The sequence below is a fragment of the Episyrphus balteatus genome, chromosome 3 (assembly GCF_945859705.1).
Source record: "Episyrphus balteatus chromosome 3, idEpiBalt1.1, whole genome shotgun sequence".
Classification (NCBI taxonomy): domain Eukaryota; kingdom Metazoa; phylum Arthropoda; class Insecta; order Diptera; family Syrphidae; genus Episyrphus; species Episyrphus balteatus.
Genome location: NC_079136.1, coordinates 920605 through 941499, shown reverse-complemented (window position 1 = coordinate 941499; position 20895 = coordinate 920605). Strand labels below are relative to the sequence as shown.

The 20895-nt window shown below is 30.9% G+C and overlaps 1 protein-coding gene across 3 annotated transcripts in view; it reads right to left on the bottom strand.

Annotated features, from left to right (window-relative positions):
• Positions 1 to 20895, bottom strand: part of LOC129913354 (peripheral plasma membrane protein CASK) — a 426424-nt gene that overhangs the window by 159752 nt on the left and 245777 nt on the right. For all 3 annotated transcript variants that reach the window (XM_055991975.1, XM_055991976.1, XM_055991977.1), the window contains exon 13: positions 13564 to 13602. In XM_055991975.1, the coding sequence (XP_055847950.1) occupies positions 13564 to 13602 (39 nt within the window). The remainder of the gene's footprint in view (positions 1 to 13563; positions 13603 to 20895) is intronic.

Below are 20895 nucleotides of genomic sequence, written 5' to 3'. Positions count from 1 at the left end.
TATATATACAATTTGAGTCTGATAATACCCTGATCTCCCCTATATTGAGGTGGCTGCCATTTTTTTGTCAGAGTGTTAAAAATTTGTAACGGCTGGGAGTAAGGTGATACTGCAACAGTAGTTTGTTTATAGTTGGATATAAAGTGTGTTGACTGAAGTATAGTCAGAAATTAAGGGTTTTCTATTGGTAATAATAATCAATATAAAATCAGGACCAGGAGGATTTTGATTTTTCGCTACATCTTTTATAGCTCAGCAATTTTAATAAACAGATTTTTACATCAAAGATTTAACGAATCCTAAATTGAATGTAGCAACAATGAAACTCTAAGACTTGGCCTCAAAACTGAAAATTCAGATTTTGTATAAAGCAGTTTATTTTATTGATACATCAAATGTCAAAATACTAAGCATTTAATTTATTTAAAAATTATTCAACTAGAATTGAAATCATGTTAACAAAAATGTTTGTTTGTTGTATGTATTATAGGTATTTCAGATATTTTTCTTTTTAATTGTTTGAATATTGTTAACTTGTGTTATTTTGTTTGTAAACAAAAGTAATTTATCTAACTTATATTTCTATTCGATGAAGTTATTTTTTTTTTCAACTTACGCACTCTGAAAGGGAGGAGAAAATTTTTTTTTTCTGCCATCATTCACTGTCATGAACATACATTTCACATACGAACTTTAAGCCTCCTGGGACATAAAACAAAAGAACCGGAAAACTTTCTCCCAAAACAACAACAAAATGAAACAAAAAACAAAAAACCAAAAGAAATATTTCACTCAACAATTTAACAAGGTAGAACGTAAAAGTCGTGCTTGTGCATTTCAATTGTTCCTCTAGGAACATTGGAACTTGTATCCTTACTAAATGTGGAGTGAATGGTCAATGAAATCTATAAAAAAAAGGAGTAGGTATAGAAGATGATGCTTTTCTACTCTATCTTGTTTGGTTTTGGGTTATAGTATATACCTACTGTGATAGATAGTTGAGGATTCATGCATCAATCATTAAACTTTGTTCAAAGTTTTTTTTTTTCTTGTTTTGATGAGGGTAGGGTATTGAATTGACTTTCAAAACAAATGGATTTTAAATATAAAAAAAAAGTTTTTTCTTTTTTGTTAAATAAACCAGAAAAAAAATATTTCTATAAAATGTTGACAAAAAAGATGTTCCTAAAGAGGAAGGTAATTAATTTTAAAACTTTTTTCTTTTTTTTTTGTTCGATCTTTTGACTATGAAAAGTTCAAATCAATGGGGAATGGGTTTGAATGTAAAAGATATATGGACAATTGGAGTAAAGAGGAGTCACTTTTATTGTCAATTTGTTTAAAAGTTTTTTTTTTTTTTTTGAAAAAAAAACATAATGCCTGAATGATTTAACGAACTTTGTTTTCTGCTTAAAAGCTACAATGAAAAGAAAATTTAAAAAAACCAGTTTGTTACATATATCGATTTTTTTTATGCAACAGCATTTGTTTAGCCTTAACATAAATCAAAATAAAAATTTTAAAAAAATCAATTTTTGGGTTTTTAAAAATACTTTGATTTTTTTTTTTAAACATTAAATTTTCGAGAACGTGACATTGAATTTTTTGGACTTTTGGTACTAAGTGTTGCTTAAAAGTTGCTACAAAATGGCATCTTCAAAAAATTATTCATAAAAAATTGTTTCTTTTAAAAACGGCTCTAACGAATTTTGATTTTTTTTGTATCTAAAAATGCATGTTATTAAAAAAAATCAAATTGGCTATGGAAAAGCTTCGGGATTCTCTTGATTTGGAAACCTCAGACTTTAATCTGTTCTCGAAACAAAAAATAATAATGCTATATCGGAAGAGAGATGAAGAAGTAGAATGGACCAAAAACTGACTTCCGAAAAGGAAACATTTTACCCTTTTATCATAGAACTTTATAGTCTTCTCTCTAGAAAACTTCAACGGATTAACAAATTTTTAAAGTTTTGACGTAACATGAGTTATGTTTTTGGTCAAGAATAGCATTTTAGTGTTTTACAGAAGCAAAACTTTAGTTTCGTTAAAGCTTCGGAAAGAATTCTTTGCTTTAAAAAGGGTAACATTATATAAATTATGTCCAAATAAGCTTATTTACGAAGGTAAAACGAATTTTTAACTTTTAACAAATGAAATTATAAGGAAACAAGTTAGACTTTCTCATTTAGTAACTGTGAAATGGTTTGATTTCGGTCAATCACCTTTTTTTTTGCTGTTTGCATTTCAATTTTGTCAGTTTTATTAACATAATCTAGCTAAGACTTCTTTAAACACTTCTTACAACTTGACAGAAGCTGTTAAGACATTTATAATTTGAACCAGAAAATTTCTCCTGACAAAAATCTTACACAAGCTTTACAGAAGTTATGGCATGAGAGATACGAACTTTTTAAGATTGGGCATTATTTAAACACAATGTTTTTCAAAACTTTTTTGTTTTTAACTGATATTTAACACTTAAGACCTTCCTTTTAAATATTTTACAACAGCGACTGATTATAAAGGTTGGCTGGAATAGCTGATTAGGTATTGGAGACTGACTCAAGGGATTTGACCCAACAACAACAAAGTACTAAACTAAAAATTCTTTAATAAGAGATATTCTATATCGATATTTATGATCAAAAATCACCATCTCTAATTAGAACTGACTTATTGATGTGTAAGTGCGAAAAAAAAATAAAAATTAATAAAATAATAATAATAACAAGTAAAAATAAATCAAATTATATACAAAAAAAAAAAAAAACTCATTCAATGTCATCGAGTCCTCCCGCGAGACGAACAAAGGTCTAATTTTATTTTTTTAAATTTTAATATTCAATTTAAATTCATGAACGAAACGACTTTAGATAAAAAAAAATACCAACAACAAAAAAAAAGGTGAAAACAATTCCCATTGCGAAAGAGAGCTGTGTGCCACCATATTCTTCGACGAGGGCCGTCATAGCACATAAAAATATATTTCAAGTCCCATTTCGTTAGAGTGAGAGCAATGGTTGGTTGGTAGTAGTAGGGTATATCTGATGTTTAACGATGGCATTATAACGCACCCGGCCGTAAATTTCCTTTTGTGTTCCGCATGGAAAAAAAAGTACTTCTCCAACCAGAATGGGAAATAAATATTAAAAAAAAAAGAAAAAAAAAAATCCTTATTTCAGGAGTCACCTGCAACCATAAGGCTCTTTCTCAGAGGGAATTTTGTATATGTTTGCTTACCAACATATACATAAACCCTCATCATGGAAAATACCGCCATAAGCGAAGCGTCCTCCACCCGTTGCCATCATACACACACACACAACCGGAAAGGACATGTTGAGGAGCAATTTATTTGGTACTTACAACCCTCCATTAAGTGGAGCACGGAAGCCAGAAGGTTTGGCAGAAATAACCGATTTTTAAGCGAATTCCATCGTTTAGAACGAACGACCGAAGAACGATAGAAAACGTCAAGTCAAAACCAAAACAAACCCTCGGTTCCCAATTTTAGAATTGTCGTTGTCGGTGGTCTATTTGAGATATTGTCCGGTTATGCGTTTGGAAAGAGAGAGAAAGAGTCAGGGTTGTTATATATACTACCTCCAAGGATTATCAATTTTAATTTAAGCAATTCGATGCTTATTTTTGCTTTTATGACAGGGACGAAGACCCTTTCATTTTTAAGGACTCTACGTCTCATTGAAAATACAAAAGAAACAGAAATCAATTTAGAGTTTGTCTGCTTAAAAAGTTTGAATGTAAAATTTTTTTTTATTGAAAATTAACAAAACGATGTTTCCGATAAATCAAAAGGAATACGATATTGGAATAATAAATGAAAATTGAACATATACCCAAGATGTCAGCTTGATTTTTTTTTTTTCTCCATGATTCGAGATATAGAAGACCTACTGCTGAGTTCAAATGAAAGACAGAGAGATATTTGATGCGAACAAAGGATTCAGATAACTTTATACATCATTGTGGGAGGTATTTTTGCGTGAATTCAACTTCAACGTCCTTTTTGTCAAAAGTTGGTATAACATGCTTTTGTATGACTGCAATATTGACAGAATGAAAGAACATGGTGTGCAACGTCAGAAATGCTTTTCGGGGAAATATAAAGATGAAATGAATAGGTTTTAAATAGAGCCAGGCTACAAGTTCCATGAACAATTCAAATTCAGACGAAATAAAAGGAGCCCAGTGGGAGTCAATAAAGAATTAGTCCTGTCACCCAGTCCAGGAAATATTGAAGGAGAGATAGAAAAGTACAGCAAAACCGGAGACTTCGAGTACAAAAGGCTGTTTATTGGTAGAGTGCTTGCCACAGGTAATTTAGTGCGATTACTAAATGAATTTCGAATATGGCCTTGCCTTGCAAGAACTATTGGAGTATATTCCTAAACCTATTATTTCTCATCTAGATTCATCAATTGATGCGTTCTATTAATTATCATGAAGAACTTGTAAGAATGTTGGCATTATTTCGACCATAAGTACTTTACCAAATTGTATGGGGTTTTGAAAATAGTTGATATAGTGTCCTTGTCTAAATCTCTTTTGTTACAATTTCTACTGATTCAACAATGCTTCTCAAAATAAAAAAAAAAAAATTACTGATAAGTTTTTGTACAGGAGTGTTAACTGTGCTCGCATTTTTGCTACACCCAACAGAGTCTAATTCTGCAAATATTACAACTGATTAGTTTGGAAAACTGTATTGTTAAAAATTATATGTTAAGTTTGGGTTCCGAATAACCACTTCATTCGCTCTGAGAATTACAGGCTTTTCATTTTGCTTCGGTTTACTATTTATTAGGTAAGCAGAAGACATATTGATACCAATTCCATGACAAATTTTCCCAAAAAACATGGCAACATTATTTTGTCTGTATTTTTAATTTACTATTGAATGAAAACATTAAAAAAAAGTTAGTTTTTAAGGAAACAATGATTTTCGACTAAATATGGAACAAATTGTTGCTAAAACATGCAAAAAGGATAAAAACGATAGTTTTGAAATTTGATGATAAGGTTTTCTTGCATTGCATATCTTTAAGACAATTTTGATGACCTAAATTTGAAAGCGATTCGAACATGAGATAAACCAAACACTTTGACTTCAACTTAAGATTTATTGAAAAAGAAAAGAGATATTAAAAAGATTTAAACGCATTTAGAGCGAAAAAATTTAAAAACCCTTACACATTTAATAATAACAAATAACCACGCGCCAAGAAATACGCTCAAAAATAGTTAAAAAGTGGCATTTTCGATTTTCTTACGGAAATATTTCAAAAATTTAATATGATAGAATTTTTTTGACATCAGATTTAAGATCAAGACACCAAAATCCTTCAGAAAAGTATAATTTGGTTTCTGTAACAAAAAAAAAACAAGGTTTAATTTTGTTAATCAGTGTAATTTTAACAGTTTGCATTGAAATCTCAACATTTTCTAGTACTCCTTCTAGTTTTCTTTCTTCTCTAAGTTGCATCTATGCAGCATGGCTTAAATTTTTGGTATTATAATTGAATCATTTATTTGCAAAACATGATAAGTCCACTTTTTTTCAAAATTCGTTTTTTTGACTAAATTTGTACTCCAGGGATAACCACGTCTGTCTTTAAAATATCAACTATCTACTCCATCTATATCCGATTTTACAGCTACGCGAAATATTTTTTTAGTATCAAAAACAGAATAAGTCCCGGACTTATCATCTTTTGAAAATAAACAACAGCTTCTTTTTGTGTAAATGGTATATTAGATTAATGGCTGAAAATCTTAAGTTTAAAGCTACTTTAAAGTTAAATTAGCAGTCCGGACATTGTATTTTATTCTCAAATACAATTGTTTGATAGACTGGGGCTAAAAGCAAAATTGCATATCGTCGGTGAAACCAGAAAAGTGTGTAACTCCATTTTAGCAAATTTTATAGGAGAGCAAAAAAACAAAATCGTTTTGAAGGCATTTGTATGAGTTTTCATTTTCTAATTTGCTAATAAAATAAAAACTATGAACTTTAAGGGGATTCTTAGTTTAATTAACGGTAGATATTAGGTTTGTCTAACAGATGGCATTCAAATCTAATTTTCAGAAAATTTGGAGTTACACACTTTTCTGGTTTCACCGACGATATCCATTTAAAAACTAATTTCACATCCGTTTATTTTCAAAGTATGATAAGTCCAAAAGCGTTTTTATTTTTTATCTTTTGAGCTATCGCTCCAAAAATTAAAAACGAAACGGTATTTTGTAGCTAGGCAAGAGTTCTACAGAATATATTTTTTATAAATTTTTCTACGCATATCAAAAGAAAATAGAACGTTTTTTTCTTCTCCTGAAAAATTTAAAATCATGGACTTATCATGTTTTGCAAATAAATGATTCAATTATAACGCAAATCATTTGTTTTATGTTCAGGTCCGAAAAATCCTTCAACATCTTCATTAACAAATGAAACATTGAAATCTTGAAGGTGGTACATTCCTTGTATAAGACTGTTATAAGGCTTTCCTCAGAAGTAATTTTTTATAGTATTTCAAGAAGTTACTTTCGTAAGGTTTTGATAAGTTAGCTGGAATTAGTAGGTGTTAAGAAGGGACTTAACAATTTGAATAACAGTGTTACCAGTGATTTCATTAATACCAACTACTCGCGGCGCTTCAATTTATTAAAATTAAGGCAAAATGTTCGTTCATAAGAGTAATTTTGCAAAACCACACTTAATTCGTAATAATCAAATTAAATCCATTATATTCCTTAAAAATATTCAAAGAACTTCTTTGATGTTGGTTCCTTAACAACCCTAATCATATCAGCTTTAATACTTCGTATACAATTCGGGTAGAAACAAATTTAATGAGTCAGACAAATTTTTCGCATCAGTTCGTGGAATCCTCGCAAACCATGAAAGTAAAATATTGCCGTAATTACCTACCAATCAGAGCTGATTTATAGTTCAATTGTTTTTTTTTTTTTTGTTTCCTCTCAGTTTATTTGAAACTTACCCGTTTCGGTGGTGTCCAACGCAATAGAACTCACATAATTGATAGTGACAGGTTTTTCGTGCCCTAATTGACTCCCGAGTGAAACATATTCACATTCACCTATGGCGCGTATATACTCACACCAGTCAGCTTGATGGGAGGAGGAATGTCCTCCCACAAACAAAAACACACGAAAAAAACAAACTAAAACTGCGCGCTATTGCCTGAAGCTCATGTCATAAAACTTTATTCGATTTGTTGCTCCTAAAACTGAGCAAAACTTTTTCCCACCAAACTAACTAACAACCAACTCTCAACGATAGAATAAAACTGAGTTTTTTTTTTGTTTTTTTCTATTTGCTTTGTCTGTTTTTAACCCATCAGAGCCAATATAATTTATATTTGGAACGGATGCACCTGACCTATGTCCAAAGTAACATTAAAAATGAAACTTTTTATACGAACAACTGTGATCCAGGCTCTATAGAGTAGTTTTTGGGGAAGAGTCCCTCAACAGGGGAGAACTTGGGGAGGCAATATCTTTGTTTGGTTTTCATTGCAAATGTCAAAAGAATAACAAATATTTAGTCATGACTTTGGCATGATGTCATTTAAAAGTTCAAATAAATATCATGACACACCAACCCGACACAAAACACACGACGATACTGATACAGGATTCAGGAGGAGAGAGGATATGTAGATTATAGCCCCGTCAGTCCATCATCATAATACACAAGTTTTCCCAAAGTCCACTTAATAGGTTTTGTTTTATTTTGTCAGTGAGTCACACAGAGTGTACCATCAGGAGAGATAGAAAAGGACATTTTTTGGCAACTTTTTAATGCATAATTTATATAATTTTTTTGGGAATTAAGTTTTTTTTTTTGGAGGATATTTTTGAATGTATTCTCGTGATTTTAATCTCATGTGACAGATCCTTTTAGTGAAAGAACAATTAAAATGAAAACATAAAATTTTTGTCGACAAAACTAGGAATTGTTAAGAGTTTTTAATCTACTTTGGGTTTTTACTTTATTTTTATATGAAAAAAGGAAACATCAAACTATAGTGGACATTTTTGTTTGAAGGATAAAAAAAAACTGTCCTAGGAACTCTTGTTCGTTTTAATTGGAATACACAACAAGGAGCACATTACAAAAAAAAAAAGGAACTCAAATTCTATCTATGCTGAAGATGGGTTTTGGTTCAAATTAATTTTTAAACGATTTTATTTTATATAATTTACAAAAGTTTTGGTTTAAATTTATTACATGATGTGACCTTAATCGCACAGTGGTGCCGTTTGTGCTATATTGCAGCAAAAATTGCATATCGTCAGTGAAACCATCAGAAAAGTGTGTAACTCCAAATTTTATGAAAACTAGATTTGAACGCCATCTGTTAGACAAACTTGATATCTACCGTTCCTTAAACTGGGAATCCCCTTAAAGTTAATAGTTTTTATTTAGAAAATAGAAACTCATACAAATGCCTTCAAAATGATGAGGTTTTATTGCCCTCCTATAAAATTTGCTAAAATTGAGTTACACACTTTTCTGGTTTCTTCGACGATATGCAAAAAAATCGAAATTTTTTTTTTTTATTTTATACTCAGAATATCTTCGAAACGGTTAGAGCAATCAATTTGATGCTAAGAATTTTTTTGTAGAACGTTTAAGCTGCTACAAGAATTCTACTTTCTAATTCGATAAGACTTTTCAGTGAATTAGAAAATTTTTAAAAGTAAAAAATGTTTTTATAATTTGTTTTTAACTTTGACCTCGAATATATTTCAAATGGTTAGGTAAATAAAAAAAGCTATTAAGACCTTTTTCATGGAGCAATCTGTTTACTACAAGAATATGTCTTTTCCGTTTGATTTATTATAATTTTTCAAAAAATTAAGAACAAAAACGAATTTTTAAATATTTTCTCGATTTTTTGACCTCAATATCTTCTAAATGGATTAAATAACCGAAAAAACTGCACAAGACCTCTTTTGTAAAAAGTTGATTTATAAAAAAAATATTTTTTTTAGTAGAAGATTGATGTAAAAATGGAAAATTGCGAAGAGGAGGAGCTTGTTAGGAGCTTGTTATTAATATAAAGGGCTTAAATTTGGTGAGTTTATTCTAGATTGCTAGACAATCGATTTTTCGGAATAGGGATAAAATTAAAAAAAAAAATTCTATTTTTTATCCACCCTAATAGACATGACCTTTTAATGACAAAAAATGACGAAATTAAGTAGGTATACTTAATTATAAAATTATAAAGAATCAGAATTCAGAAGTTTCAACGCATTTTTAAAGTTATTATATCTCAAAACGTTCCATTATAGATTTTTTCCATGTTGGGATTCGATACCACGAAAATTAAATGTTCAGTTTTGTTGAACATTTTAATTTTTTCATTATTTAATTTTTTTAACCCTTTTCTTAAAATATAGTTTATGAAGATTGATAGGAAAGTAGAAAATCAAGAAATAGAATGATAAAAGCTGTTAAAGTAGGTATGTTTTATCTATTTGGCACATTTAAAGCCAGAACTTTGTTTGGGTTCCTAAGTTTTTAACTTACACAAATATGAAAAGTTCAGTTAAAATGCTTCTTCTGGCCGCCATTTTGGTCAGTTTAATCTTTTTAACATCATGAATTTCTACTAGGCAATTACTTCTTTTAAATTTTGTTCTAAACATTTTTTAGTTAAGTTAGTCTATTTATTTAATTAATAAAAAGACACAACTTTAAATTCAATTTTCCCACCCGTGACGTTAAAATATCTCATTAACACTTGATTTACTGACGTTAAAGTTTTTATGGACTTTCTGGAAACTTCGATCATAGAAATGCAATAGCAATACAATGAGTTTTCAAGAAAAGCTCAAACAGAAAATACCTGCTCATAAATCCCAGGTTATTTTAACTTTTTAGCCCAGTAATTTTAGACATTTTTTAACCCAATCTGCGGAAAAATTCCTACTGGGCTCGATTTTGGTATAGACCTTCGTTACGGCGTTGTTATGAAGATGTGAAAAATCGACATTGATATCGTGTCCGCGTTAAGAGTTATAGGGGTCAAAAGGTCACAAAAACTGGTTTTTCACGATTTTCAGCAAAACGGTAAGTCTTATCAAAAAATTTTCAATGCAAGAATTGTAGACCAGATTATTATATATAAAAAGTGTCATGACACTTTTTTTCCTAAGACCCACCGTTTCTTAGGTATAACGATTCAAAAAGTTGAAGTTTAGTTGTAATCGTCATAATCCTATTCCTGAAAAAAAAACTCCTAACTGAAAAGTTCCTGAAATTTCATTATTTTTTTAGCTTGAATTTCGTTCCTCAACTGTTAAGAATATGGGGAAACCAAAAAAAAAATGGAAATTTTCGCCATTTTTCCGATTGGGGCCCTTCTCCCGAAACCATTTCCCTGGGAATTTTTGTTTAGAATATGTCTAAAAATATACAGGCTGTGCAATAGAGAATGGACAACCCTAAAACGGCTTATAGCTACACTTATGATTGTTCTAAAAACAGATAGAAAAAAGTTCTATCGCAACCAGTTCATAAAATATGGACTTTTTTTCGTTCAGTGTATTTTAAATTTTATCATCTTATGTTTTCGTTCACTACAACCACGAATGAATGAATTTTATTTATTTCTTTTTTTTATAATTTTCTACAATAATTGGATGAGTACATAAACACTTTAAAAATTTCATAGCTATTGCACATTTTCGTAAAAAAAATTTTGAAATCTGTTTTTTGATGCAAAATGTAAAAAAAGTATTTTATGAAAAATTTTAAACACCTGTGGTATTAAATAAATCTATAGAAACCTAGGTGGCCAACTTTCTTAAAAATATTCTCCTTATACCAGAATATTTTTAAGAAAGGTTTCTATAGATTTATTTAATACCACAGGTGTTTAAAATTTTTCATAAAATACTTTTTTTACATTTTGCATCAAAAAACAGATTTCAAAATTTTTTTTACGAAAATGTGCAATAGCTATGAAATTTTTAAAGTGTTTATGTACTCATCCAATTATTGTAGAAAATTATAAAAAAAAGAAATAAATAAAATTCATTCATTCGTGGTTGTAGTGAACGAAAACATAAGATGATAAAATTTAAAATACACTGAACGAAAAAAAGTCCATATTTTATGAACTGGTTGCGATAGAACTTTTTTCTATCTGTTTTTAGAACAATCATAAGTGTAGCTATAAGCCGTTTTAGGGTTGTCCATTCTCTATTGCACACCCTGTATATTTTTAGACATATTCTAAACAAAAATTCCCAGGGAAATGGTTTCGGGAGAAGGGCCCCAATCGGAAAAATGGCGAAAATTTCCATTTTTTTTTTTTGGTTTCCCCATATTCTTAACAGTTGAGGAACGAAATTCAAGCTAAAAAAATAATGAAATTTCAGGAACTTTTCAGTTAGGAGTTTTTTTTTCAGGAATAGGATTATGACGATTACAACTAAACTTCAACTTTTTGAATCGTTATACCTAAGAAACGGTGGGTCTTAGGAAAAAAAGTGTCATGACACTTTTTATATATAATAATCTGGTCTACAATTCTTGCATTGAAAATTTTTTGATAAGACTTACCGTTTTGCTGAAAATCGTGAAAAACCAGTTTTTGTGACCTTTTGACCCCTATAACTCTTAACGCGGACACGATATCAATGTCGATTTTTCACATCTTCATAACAACGCCGTAACGAAGGTCTATACCAAAATCGAGCCCAGTAGGAATTTTTCCGCAGATAAAACCTAAAATTACTGGACTATTTGTGTGTAAAACTTTTTGCGATAAATTAAATTTTAAATTAATAGTAAATTGATTCCTTTCTGGTGATAAATAACACAGAAAAGAAAAAAAAGTTGTTGGTATACTTGCTATTAATTTGCCTTAAAAGAATAAATAAATAAGAAACCTCTTTTGAAGCACTTGAAAAATGAAATCAGTTTTATAAAATTAATTTATTATTAAATGGTTCATTTGTATGAAACAATCTTTTTTTCTGCTAAAAAGATAAATTAAAAATATAATGAATTTTAACAAGAACTGCCCATTCGCATTCATCATCACTAAAAAAATTAATAACCAATGAGTTATAACTTCGCTAACCATTTCAAGGATATTTTTTTGTTGTTGTTTGCATTTCAAACGCAATAATCATATTTTTATTTAAACAACACATAATTTTTAAGTTTTTTTTTTTTTTTTTAATTAATTCGACGATGTAAACATAAACACAGTTAAATTAAAATGTAAGCGATTGCAATGGCGGCGCAGAGTTGGTTGTTATTAATCAAACAAAAATCTGGAAACAGGACAATTAGTTTCATTATTATTTTTTCATTTTCTGTTGCCCACATTAATTTGCATCTTCCCTAGAACCAGCCAGCACCCTCTTAGACCAAAGCAACTACTCGGTCGTAGACAATATTTCACATTGAAAATCTTAACAAGCAGTTTGAGCCCTAACGTAAGCTCACAAATAAATGGAAAAATATGTACTCGGGTGATTTATGACAATTTTAATGTAACGAAATTAATGTTACTGTTTTGGGCAAGAAGTACCGAGAGGAGGCGAAAAAGCATCTTCTCTATAGAAAATGATCTATCATCGTATTTTTATTCGGGAAACAACGCGAATCCCCAAAAGCTATTATATTCGTTCACCTTTCTTGGCCAAAAGGGAATTAGTTCAAGGCAAAGGAATCTTCTTTTAAAAATGTATACAATGCCCAGGACCTCACTCGTAAGTAACTTCTTCCTGGTTTTGGTATGGGGTGCATTATCATTGTGTTGGTGGTGGTAATTAATCTCGCTTTTGAACTCATTGTAATCAGAACACACAGACACAAAGATAAAAACAGACATTGGCATCTCCAAGATGACTGAATGCGGTTGTTTTCATTAATTTGTTCGCCTCATTGGCAGAAAAAAAGTTCGGTAAGGACTTATTTTATTTGATTTATATTTCGTTTTTCGTTTGTATATAGAAAAGCTAAGAAAAAGCCATGACAAAACCACCAAAAAGGACGAAGGAGGAACCAAAAGCAATACAAAAGAAAGATGATTATTAAAATTGCGCATAGAAGGAATGAAATGGAATCTATTTTATTTTCATATTTTGTCTTGTTTTTTTTTTGTCCTGGTCCTGGGATATATTGTCGTTATGTTGTTGCTTAAGGAAAATCTTAGAATTAATTTACGTTGATAATAATATTTCTCGTCTAGATAAATTCCTTAACTGGAACTTTTTTTTTTTTATTTTGCAAGTTTTGAAACTTTTTTTCTTCTCATATTTTCATTTTTCCTTATAACAAAATTCTTGGAAATTTCATAACAGAACATAGGGAAATTATTGTATACTTTATTCGTTGCTTTTGCATTGTAATGAAAATAATACGTAATTTGGGCATAACTTCATAAATTGAGGACAAAATTTTATTAAAAAGAGGAAAAATTATTTTTTTTTTCTTATGATATTTTATGTAAAAAAGTAGATAATAAATAATTATTAAGATGAGCTTACGTGCTGTTGAAAGTTATGGTGATCTGTTTGTTGGTTTACCTGGAAAGAGAGAGAAGAGGAATTTTTATATATTTTTGATTATAGTTTGCAAAGAGAAATAAATAAATATTTTTTTTTTATCACAATACAAATATATGTAATAACTATTATTCCTTTCTTCGTGACCTTTGTTAAATAACTTAACTTGTTTTTCTGTGTAGGCTAAAGGTCGTTTTTGATAACTAATTACTTTTTTTTTTTTTTTTTAGTTATCAAAATAGATCTATAGCCTAAACAGAAAAACAAGTTAAGTTATCAAGGGGCACGGTAGTGCCCAGCCAAGTTCTCTAGCAACTTTGGCACTACACCCTTATTTACAGGAAACAACTCAGGCCATTTTCGACCCCCCTCTAACATCCACACCAAAGATGCCAGAAATTTCAAACTCGCTACATTTGTTAAGCTCGCCGAACCCAAATTCCTCACAAAATTTCAGCTTCTTACGATGAATAGTTTCTGAGATAAAGGACTTCAAAAATCGCGAAAACCGTAACTGACTCACTGACTCACTGACTCACTGACAGATCATCAAAATTATGGAGACCTTCCCGCTATCGTAGAAACTTGAAATTTTACATGGTGATAGGACTTGTGGTGTATACAAAGGAAAAAATCGAAAATTTGAGATTTTCAATTCAGGGGGCGTGGTAACCGCCCATTTTCGCCGAATTTTAATCAATTATTATAGAGCACTTCTGATTATCGTAGAATCTTGAAATTTGGTAGAATGGTAGAGCTGATAGTTTATACAAAGGAAAAAATTTAAAATTTGAGAATTTTAGCCAGGGGGCGTGGCAACCGCCCATTTTCACTGAATTTTCATCAAATATTATAGAGCACTTCTGATTATCGTAGAATCATGAAATTTGGTAGAATGGTAGAGCTAGTAATTTATACAAAGGAAAAAATTTAAAATTTGAGAATTTTAGCCAGGGGGCGTGGCAACCGCCCATTTCCGCTGAATTTTCATTAAATATTTTAGAGCCCTTCTGATTATCGGAGTATCTTGAAATTTGGTAGAATGGTAGATCTGGTAGTTTATACAAAGGAAAAAAATTTAAATCTGAGAATTTCAACCAGGGGGCGTGGCGACCGTGCATTTCCGCTGAATTTTCATCAAATATTATAGAGCACTTCTGATTATCGTAGAATCTTGAAATTTGGTAGAATGGTAGAGATGGTAGTTTATACAAAGGAAAAAAATTAAAGTTTGAGAATTTCAGCCAGGGGGCGTGGCAACCGCCCATTTCCGCTGAATTTTCATTAAATATAATAGAGCACTTCTGATTATCGTAGAATTTTGAAATTTGGTAGAATGGTAGAGATGGTAGTTTATACAAAGGAAAAAAATTAAAGTTTGAGAATTTCAGCCAGGGGGCGTGGCAACCGCCCATTTTCACTGAATTTTCATCAAATATAGAGATTTTCAATTTTACAGCCATACCTTGCAAAAAGTAGTGAAATCACAACAAAAACATTACTGTTAAAAAAAGAGCCAAGTTATCCTATGTTGAAATTATGCTGGCACAAAAAGTATTGAGATATAAAAGTGTACCAAGTTCTAAAGCTTGGGTTCAAATTCGTATCAATAAAATTTTGATTGTTTACTTGGCAAATTTTTGAAATAACTTTAAAAATCGGTATTTAAAACAAAAATTGGCAAGTAAGCAATCAAAATTTTATTGATACGAATTTGAACCCAAGCTTTAGAACTTGGTACACTTTTATATCTCAATACTTTTTGTGCCAGCATAATTTCAACATAGGATAACTTGGCTCTTTTTTTAACAGTAATGTTTTTGTTGTGATATGTAATAACTATATTGAGGTTTTAAGTTAAATTTTTATTAGCCATACATTTCTGTCCTCTCAAGATTCAAGAAGGCTTTCTAGTAAAACGATATCACAACAAAAAACATTACTGTAAATAAAGGAGCCAAGTTCTCCTATGTTGAAATTATGCTGGCACAAAAAGTACTGAGATGTAAAAGTGCACCAAGTTCTAAAGTTCGGGTTCAAATTCGTATCAATAAAATTTTGATTTAGAAGTGCTCTATAATATTTGATGAAAATTCAGCGGAAATGGGCGGATGCCACGCCCCCTGAATTGAAAATCTATCACCGTGTAAAATTTCAAGTTTCTACGTTAACGGGAAGTTCCCCATAATTTTGATGATCTGTCAGTGAGTGAGTGAGTGAGTCAGTCAGTCAGTTACGGTTTTTGCGATTTTTGAAGCCCTATATCTCAGAAACTACTCATCGTAAAAGGCTGAAATTTTGTGAGGAGTTTGGTTTTGACAAGCTCAATAAATGTAGCGAGTTTGAAATTTCTAGCATCTTTGGTGTGGAAGTTAGAGGGGGGGTCGAAAATGGCCTGAGTTGTTTCCTGTAAATAAGGGTGTAGTGCCAAAGTTGCTAGAGAACTTGGCTGGGCACTACCGTGCCCCTTGATTAGACACTACTAAAAACTGAAAATATAAAAACCTGCAATAGTTTTGGGATTAAAATTTTTGATGAATATATTAAAAAAAATTAATCCCAAAACTATTTTGAGGTTCTCATGAAGTGTCATTGAACCAAAACAAAACCAATTTTAAGAGTTTTGCTTCTAGAGGGCGCCATATTTGGTTTAATGCGACCTCATTAATCCAATAACCAGGGTACAAAAAAAAAATCAGAAACAGAATTAAGCTTCATTCTTAAAATATCGTCGGTCTCATGAGAAAACCTCGTAACTCCACTTTTTTTCAAAAATGACTTTTGAATGCCATTCTTTAGAAAATATGTCAGCGGAGCAACCCAGAATTTGGGGTCATTCCGAAAACTCTAAATAGACTTAAATTCAAATTTTGCACAGCGCGTTTCTTCCCAACTACTCTATTGTTTGTTTACTCTTTCGTCTCTCCTGTAAAATTTTGATTTTGGGAGTTACGAGGTTTTCTCATGAGACCGACGATATGTATTTTGTTTTAATTTGCGCGCCATTTATCGGTTTCCATTTATTAAGTTTCCTTAGTTAAAACCCCTCTTAACATGGCGAATTAAAAAAAAATCAATCGTTATTTATTTAATTGAAACCATTTAAATTAATTAAGTCTTGTTGTGCGCCATTTAAGAAAGGGAATTCTTTAACAAATTATTTCATAATTCCAATTCTATTTCTCATTTTTGGAAAAAAGATTGAAAAAGTGAATTAACTCCTCAAAAACAAAAAAAGTATTGACCTAATTATTCAATCTTGCGGCACTCCAACCATATCATATCTTCGTCTGCCGATATGTTGGCACTTTTTTTATGGTACTAATTCTGAATTCATCTTTTCTTTAAAAAAAAACAACCTTTGTCCCAATATCTTTTTATAGACTCTTTAAATTCTTAGTTCTTATAACAAGCAAAATTTTTTCATTAAGTTTGAAAAATAAACAAAATTTATTTCAGCTGCTGTGAAACCTTTCTCTCGCATAATCAATAAGTTCAATCATTTTATATTAACCACTTCTCTCTTCGTAATGTCAATATTATCAAATCTTAAAATTTCCAAAATTAATTTTTGATGTTTGGCGCACCTATTATTTAATAGCTCGTCGCGTTGGTTTAAACCTTTTTCGAAACCAAAGTTTTTATGGACCGAAAAACACTTGGATATACCACTCTTCAAATAAAAAAAATATAGGTAGTCCTCTAATTTTCAACGGAGGGAGCATACGCCCTTTTCCTTTGGTTAAGTTATCTTTGACCTTGTTCCGTGTTGAAACCTACACCATTTTCGGTCTAAAGCAATATCAAATCAACGAACAAATTAAAGGTCAAGAATTACACTCCTTTTTTTTTACCCAACAAAAAAGTAAGTAAATTTGAATTCTTAACCCCCACAAAATCTTAGCAATTCTATTTTTAGTTACCCACCCTAATGGGCTCTTCTCTTTAATCAGTGAATTTTAGTATTTTTTTCAGCTAAAAACCCTTTTTTTGAAAATAATAATCGATTCAAGAGTCCCATGAACTTATAAGCACGATGTGTATGAGCGAGTGTGGATGGATAAAATAAATAAATTATAATAAAGATGTGTGGGTGTGATGGGTGTCTGGTTATGGTGCGATGTCTATTCATTGTTCATTATGTTAACAAAATATTTATTCTATCTTATATAAGCCAACAAAAAATTTATATGGAAAAGCTGGCAGCGCAAAAGTCAACTTGCGGAATCTCTGACATTTTAAAGAGGCATTAATACCTTTGTAGAAGGACACCAACAACAACAACGATGACAACAAGGATAAGGCAGTTGTGTTAATGGAGACGACGGCGTTGGCGGCGTATATCTTAAAACTCAAAGGATGAACATTTAAAGCACATGCTCATAAGTCACGCCCTTTGCCTTTGTACAAAAAAATGACGACTGCAGAAATTCTTTGACTTTGATGATGAAGAAGAAATAAAAAGAGAAATTAATAAATACAAAAATAAAAAAAAATAATATGAAAAATGAGACACTACGAACTTATGACGTTTTCATCAAGTATACCTAACATTTTTGAACTTTGTTTTTTTTTTTTCTTTGGTGAATCAAGAGTATATCCTTGATCTTCTTAGAAATGTTTTGATTAATTTTTATACCACTTTGTCGTGCTGTCATTAATTACTTTTTTTTTACACTATTTTTATTAAATTTTTGTATCTGTAATTTAAAGAGACATTAATATACAAGGTTTTTGAAGGATACATAACGTAGGACTTGGACCTCATTTAATCACAAATTTTATTAAATGTTTATTGCTTTAACTGTAGTCCCAAGGTTCAGTTTTGCCTTTTTTAATCCATTTTTGTTTAACTCAAAAGTGCCTTATTCAGGTTGAAACAGAATCCCGAAAACCCAAAATCCCGAAAACTTTAAATCGAGAAAACCCAGAATATCGAAAACCCAAATTCTCGAAAACTTCAAAATCTTGAAAACACAAATTCATGAAATCGATATTCCAAAAAAAAATTATATAAAATGAAAAATTTGCGAAAATATTTTAATTTAAGTCTTATTCTGTATTTTGGGTCTTCAGAATTATGTGTTTTCGGGATTTTCGATTTTTTGGCAACTCGCATTCGTAACCAACAGAACTGAAAATTGCAAAACTCTTAAGACTATATTTTGCGAAATTCTATATTTTGCAGAAACAAAAACCTACCTCGCAAAATATTGCGAAGTAGGTAAATATAGGAAGTTCGTTCAAAATTTTGCAAAAAAAATATGTTTGTTTGAATCATAACGACAATTACATAATTTGTTTTGCAAATCATTAATTCAGCACTATCCATACATAAATGTGTCCCTACTTTTTTTCTAATTGTCATTTCTCATGACATAACCTTGTTTCGCATGTAATTGGCATAAAATAAAATGTCATAAGATACTCATTTGTTTCAAAACTAAACGTCGCAGGTTAATACTGCATTGTTACGCAAATAGAAATTAAATTTCGTGCGAAATCTACTAGCTTCTTATAGATTCCAATGCGAAACAATATTTAAACACATGCTATTTAATACAAATTAAATTAATAAATTTTGTAACATCAATTGCGAAATAATTGTGCGAAATCAAAAAGCGAAACAGTTATTATATTGAAATATGGATTGCGATGATTGCGAAATCTACTAGCTTCTTATAGATTCCAATGCGAAACAATATTTAAACATATGCTATTTAATACAAATCAAATTAATTAATTTTGTTACATCAATTGCGAAATAATTGTGCGCAGTCAAAATGCGAAACAGTTATTATATTGAATTATGGATTGCGATGTTAAATGTTAAGAAAAAATCGCTTGGTATAGCATCAGAATATCAGAATAGATATGAATATTGCGAAATTCAATACTATAAAATACATATTTTTATTTTTGTTTGCAAAAACAGTGATACTAATAAATAAAAATACTGACAAAACATCAAACAATTAATTTTCGCCGATTTTTTTATTTTATTATGAGGCAAATAAATCAGCGAAAAACAAGGCAAAATAGCAATTAACCCAACCCAGTGATTGGAAAATTGTTATAATATCCGTTATAGCCCAATTCATGTTTTAATTCTATCCAAAACAGAAAAATATATGTATAATAATAATGAAAATTAAATCCCAAGGATCAAAGAACACATCACCACCCCACTTTCACCCCCATTCTCACTCAAAAGCGTATCAAACATCGCACCCCAGCCGAATACAAATGAGGCAATGTTTCATTTTTATATCTCCACTATACCCGGCTGGCTCCAATAAAACTGAATGTGGCTGTGGATGGAATTGAATGAATCCAAATTGGCAGTCATAAACTTGTATATAGTAATTGTTTGAGGGCGGCAAGTTCTTCAAAAAAAAAAAAAAAAATCGCAAAAACTTTATTGATTCAATTATTGCTTTTCCCGGACATAAACAAAACCAATTCCACACATCATATTCCCTCGCGTCGGTCGTCATCGTCCATCGTCGGTCGCTTGTCCGCTAGAATCCAATAAAAGGAAATAACAAAGAAATACACTCTTTTCGGTCCGGTCCTTTTTTTTTTTAGAGAAAAAATGTTGCGGAAACAATATTAGATCAATTATTGTTTCTTTCTTGCTTTTGAAGGGAATTTCTTAAAAGTTTACCGTCAGGCTTCCGATTCCGACCGGATTAATGGGCCACACAACAGAATGTAGCGCGTGTTCATGCCGTAATTCGATGCGTACACCGAACACCAAACACGGTACTAAAAGAAGTGTAAAGGCGGGCGGCAAAATGGTTTCTAATTAAATCGAGAGTCGTCTGGGTTGATTCTTAAACAAAACCTCCATCTCCTACCTCCCATTCTATTTCTAAACTTTTCTATCAAGTTTTGTCGGGTCTCCTTTCGACATCAGAGATGGAGAGACCCCCACAGAAAGAAAAAGACGAACTCTTATTCAATGTGTGTTCTGGTTAGCTACCCCTCTTAACCCTCTCCTACCCTACTCCGTCATCATCACAACCGCTACCAACGCTACCAGATGTGTGAAATTGTTTAGGGTTGAGCATTTTGCGGTTGTTAGCTGCTGTTGCTATTTCTGATCCTGTTTTTGCTTCTCCTGCGGGTTATAAGAAAAAGGAAACGAATAAAATGGAACTGACATGTTTTCGAAAATTGTGTGTTCCGGAAGTAATAAAAATGCAAAACATGCATTGGAAAAACCTTTGTCAATTTAAAATTACAATGTTAATTTTTGGTTGTGAAGTTTTTCGCTCTTGCTTCTCCTGGGACAGGACGACACGATGAAAT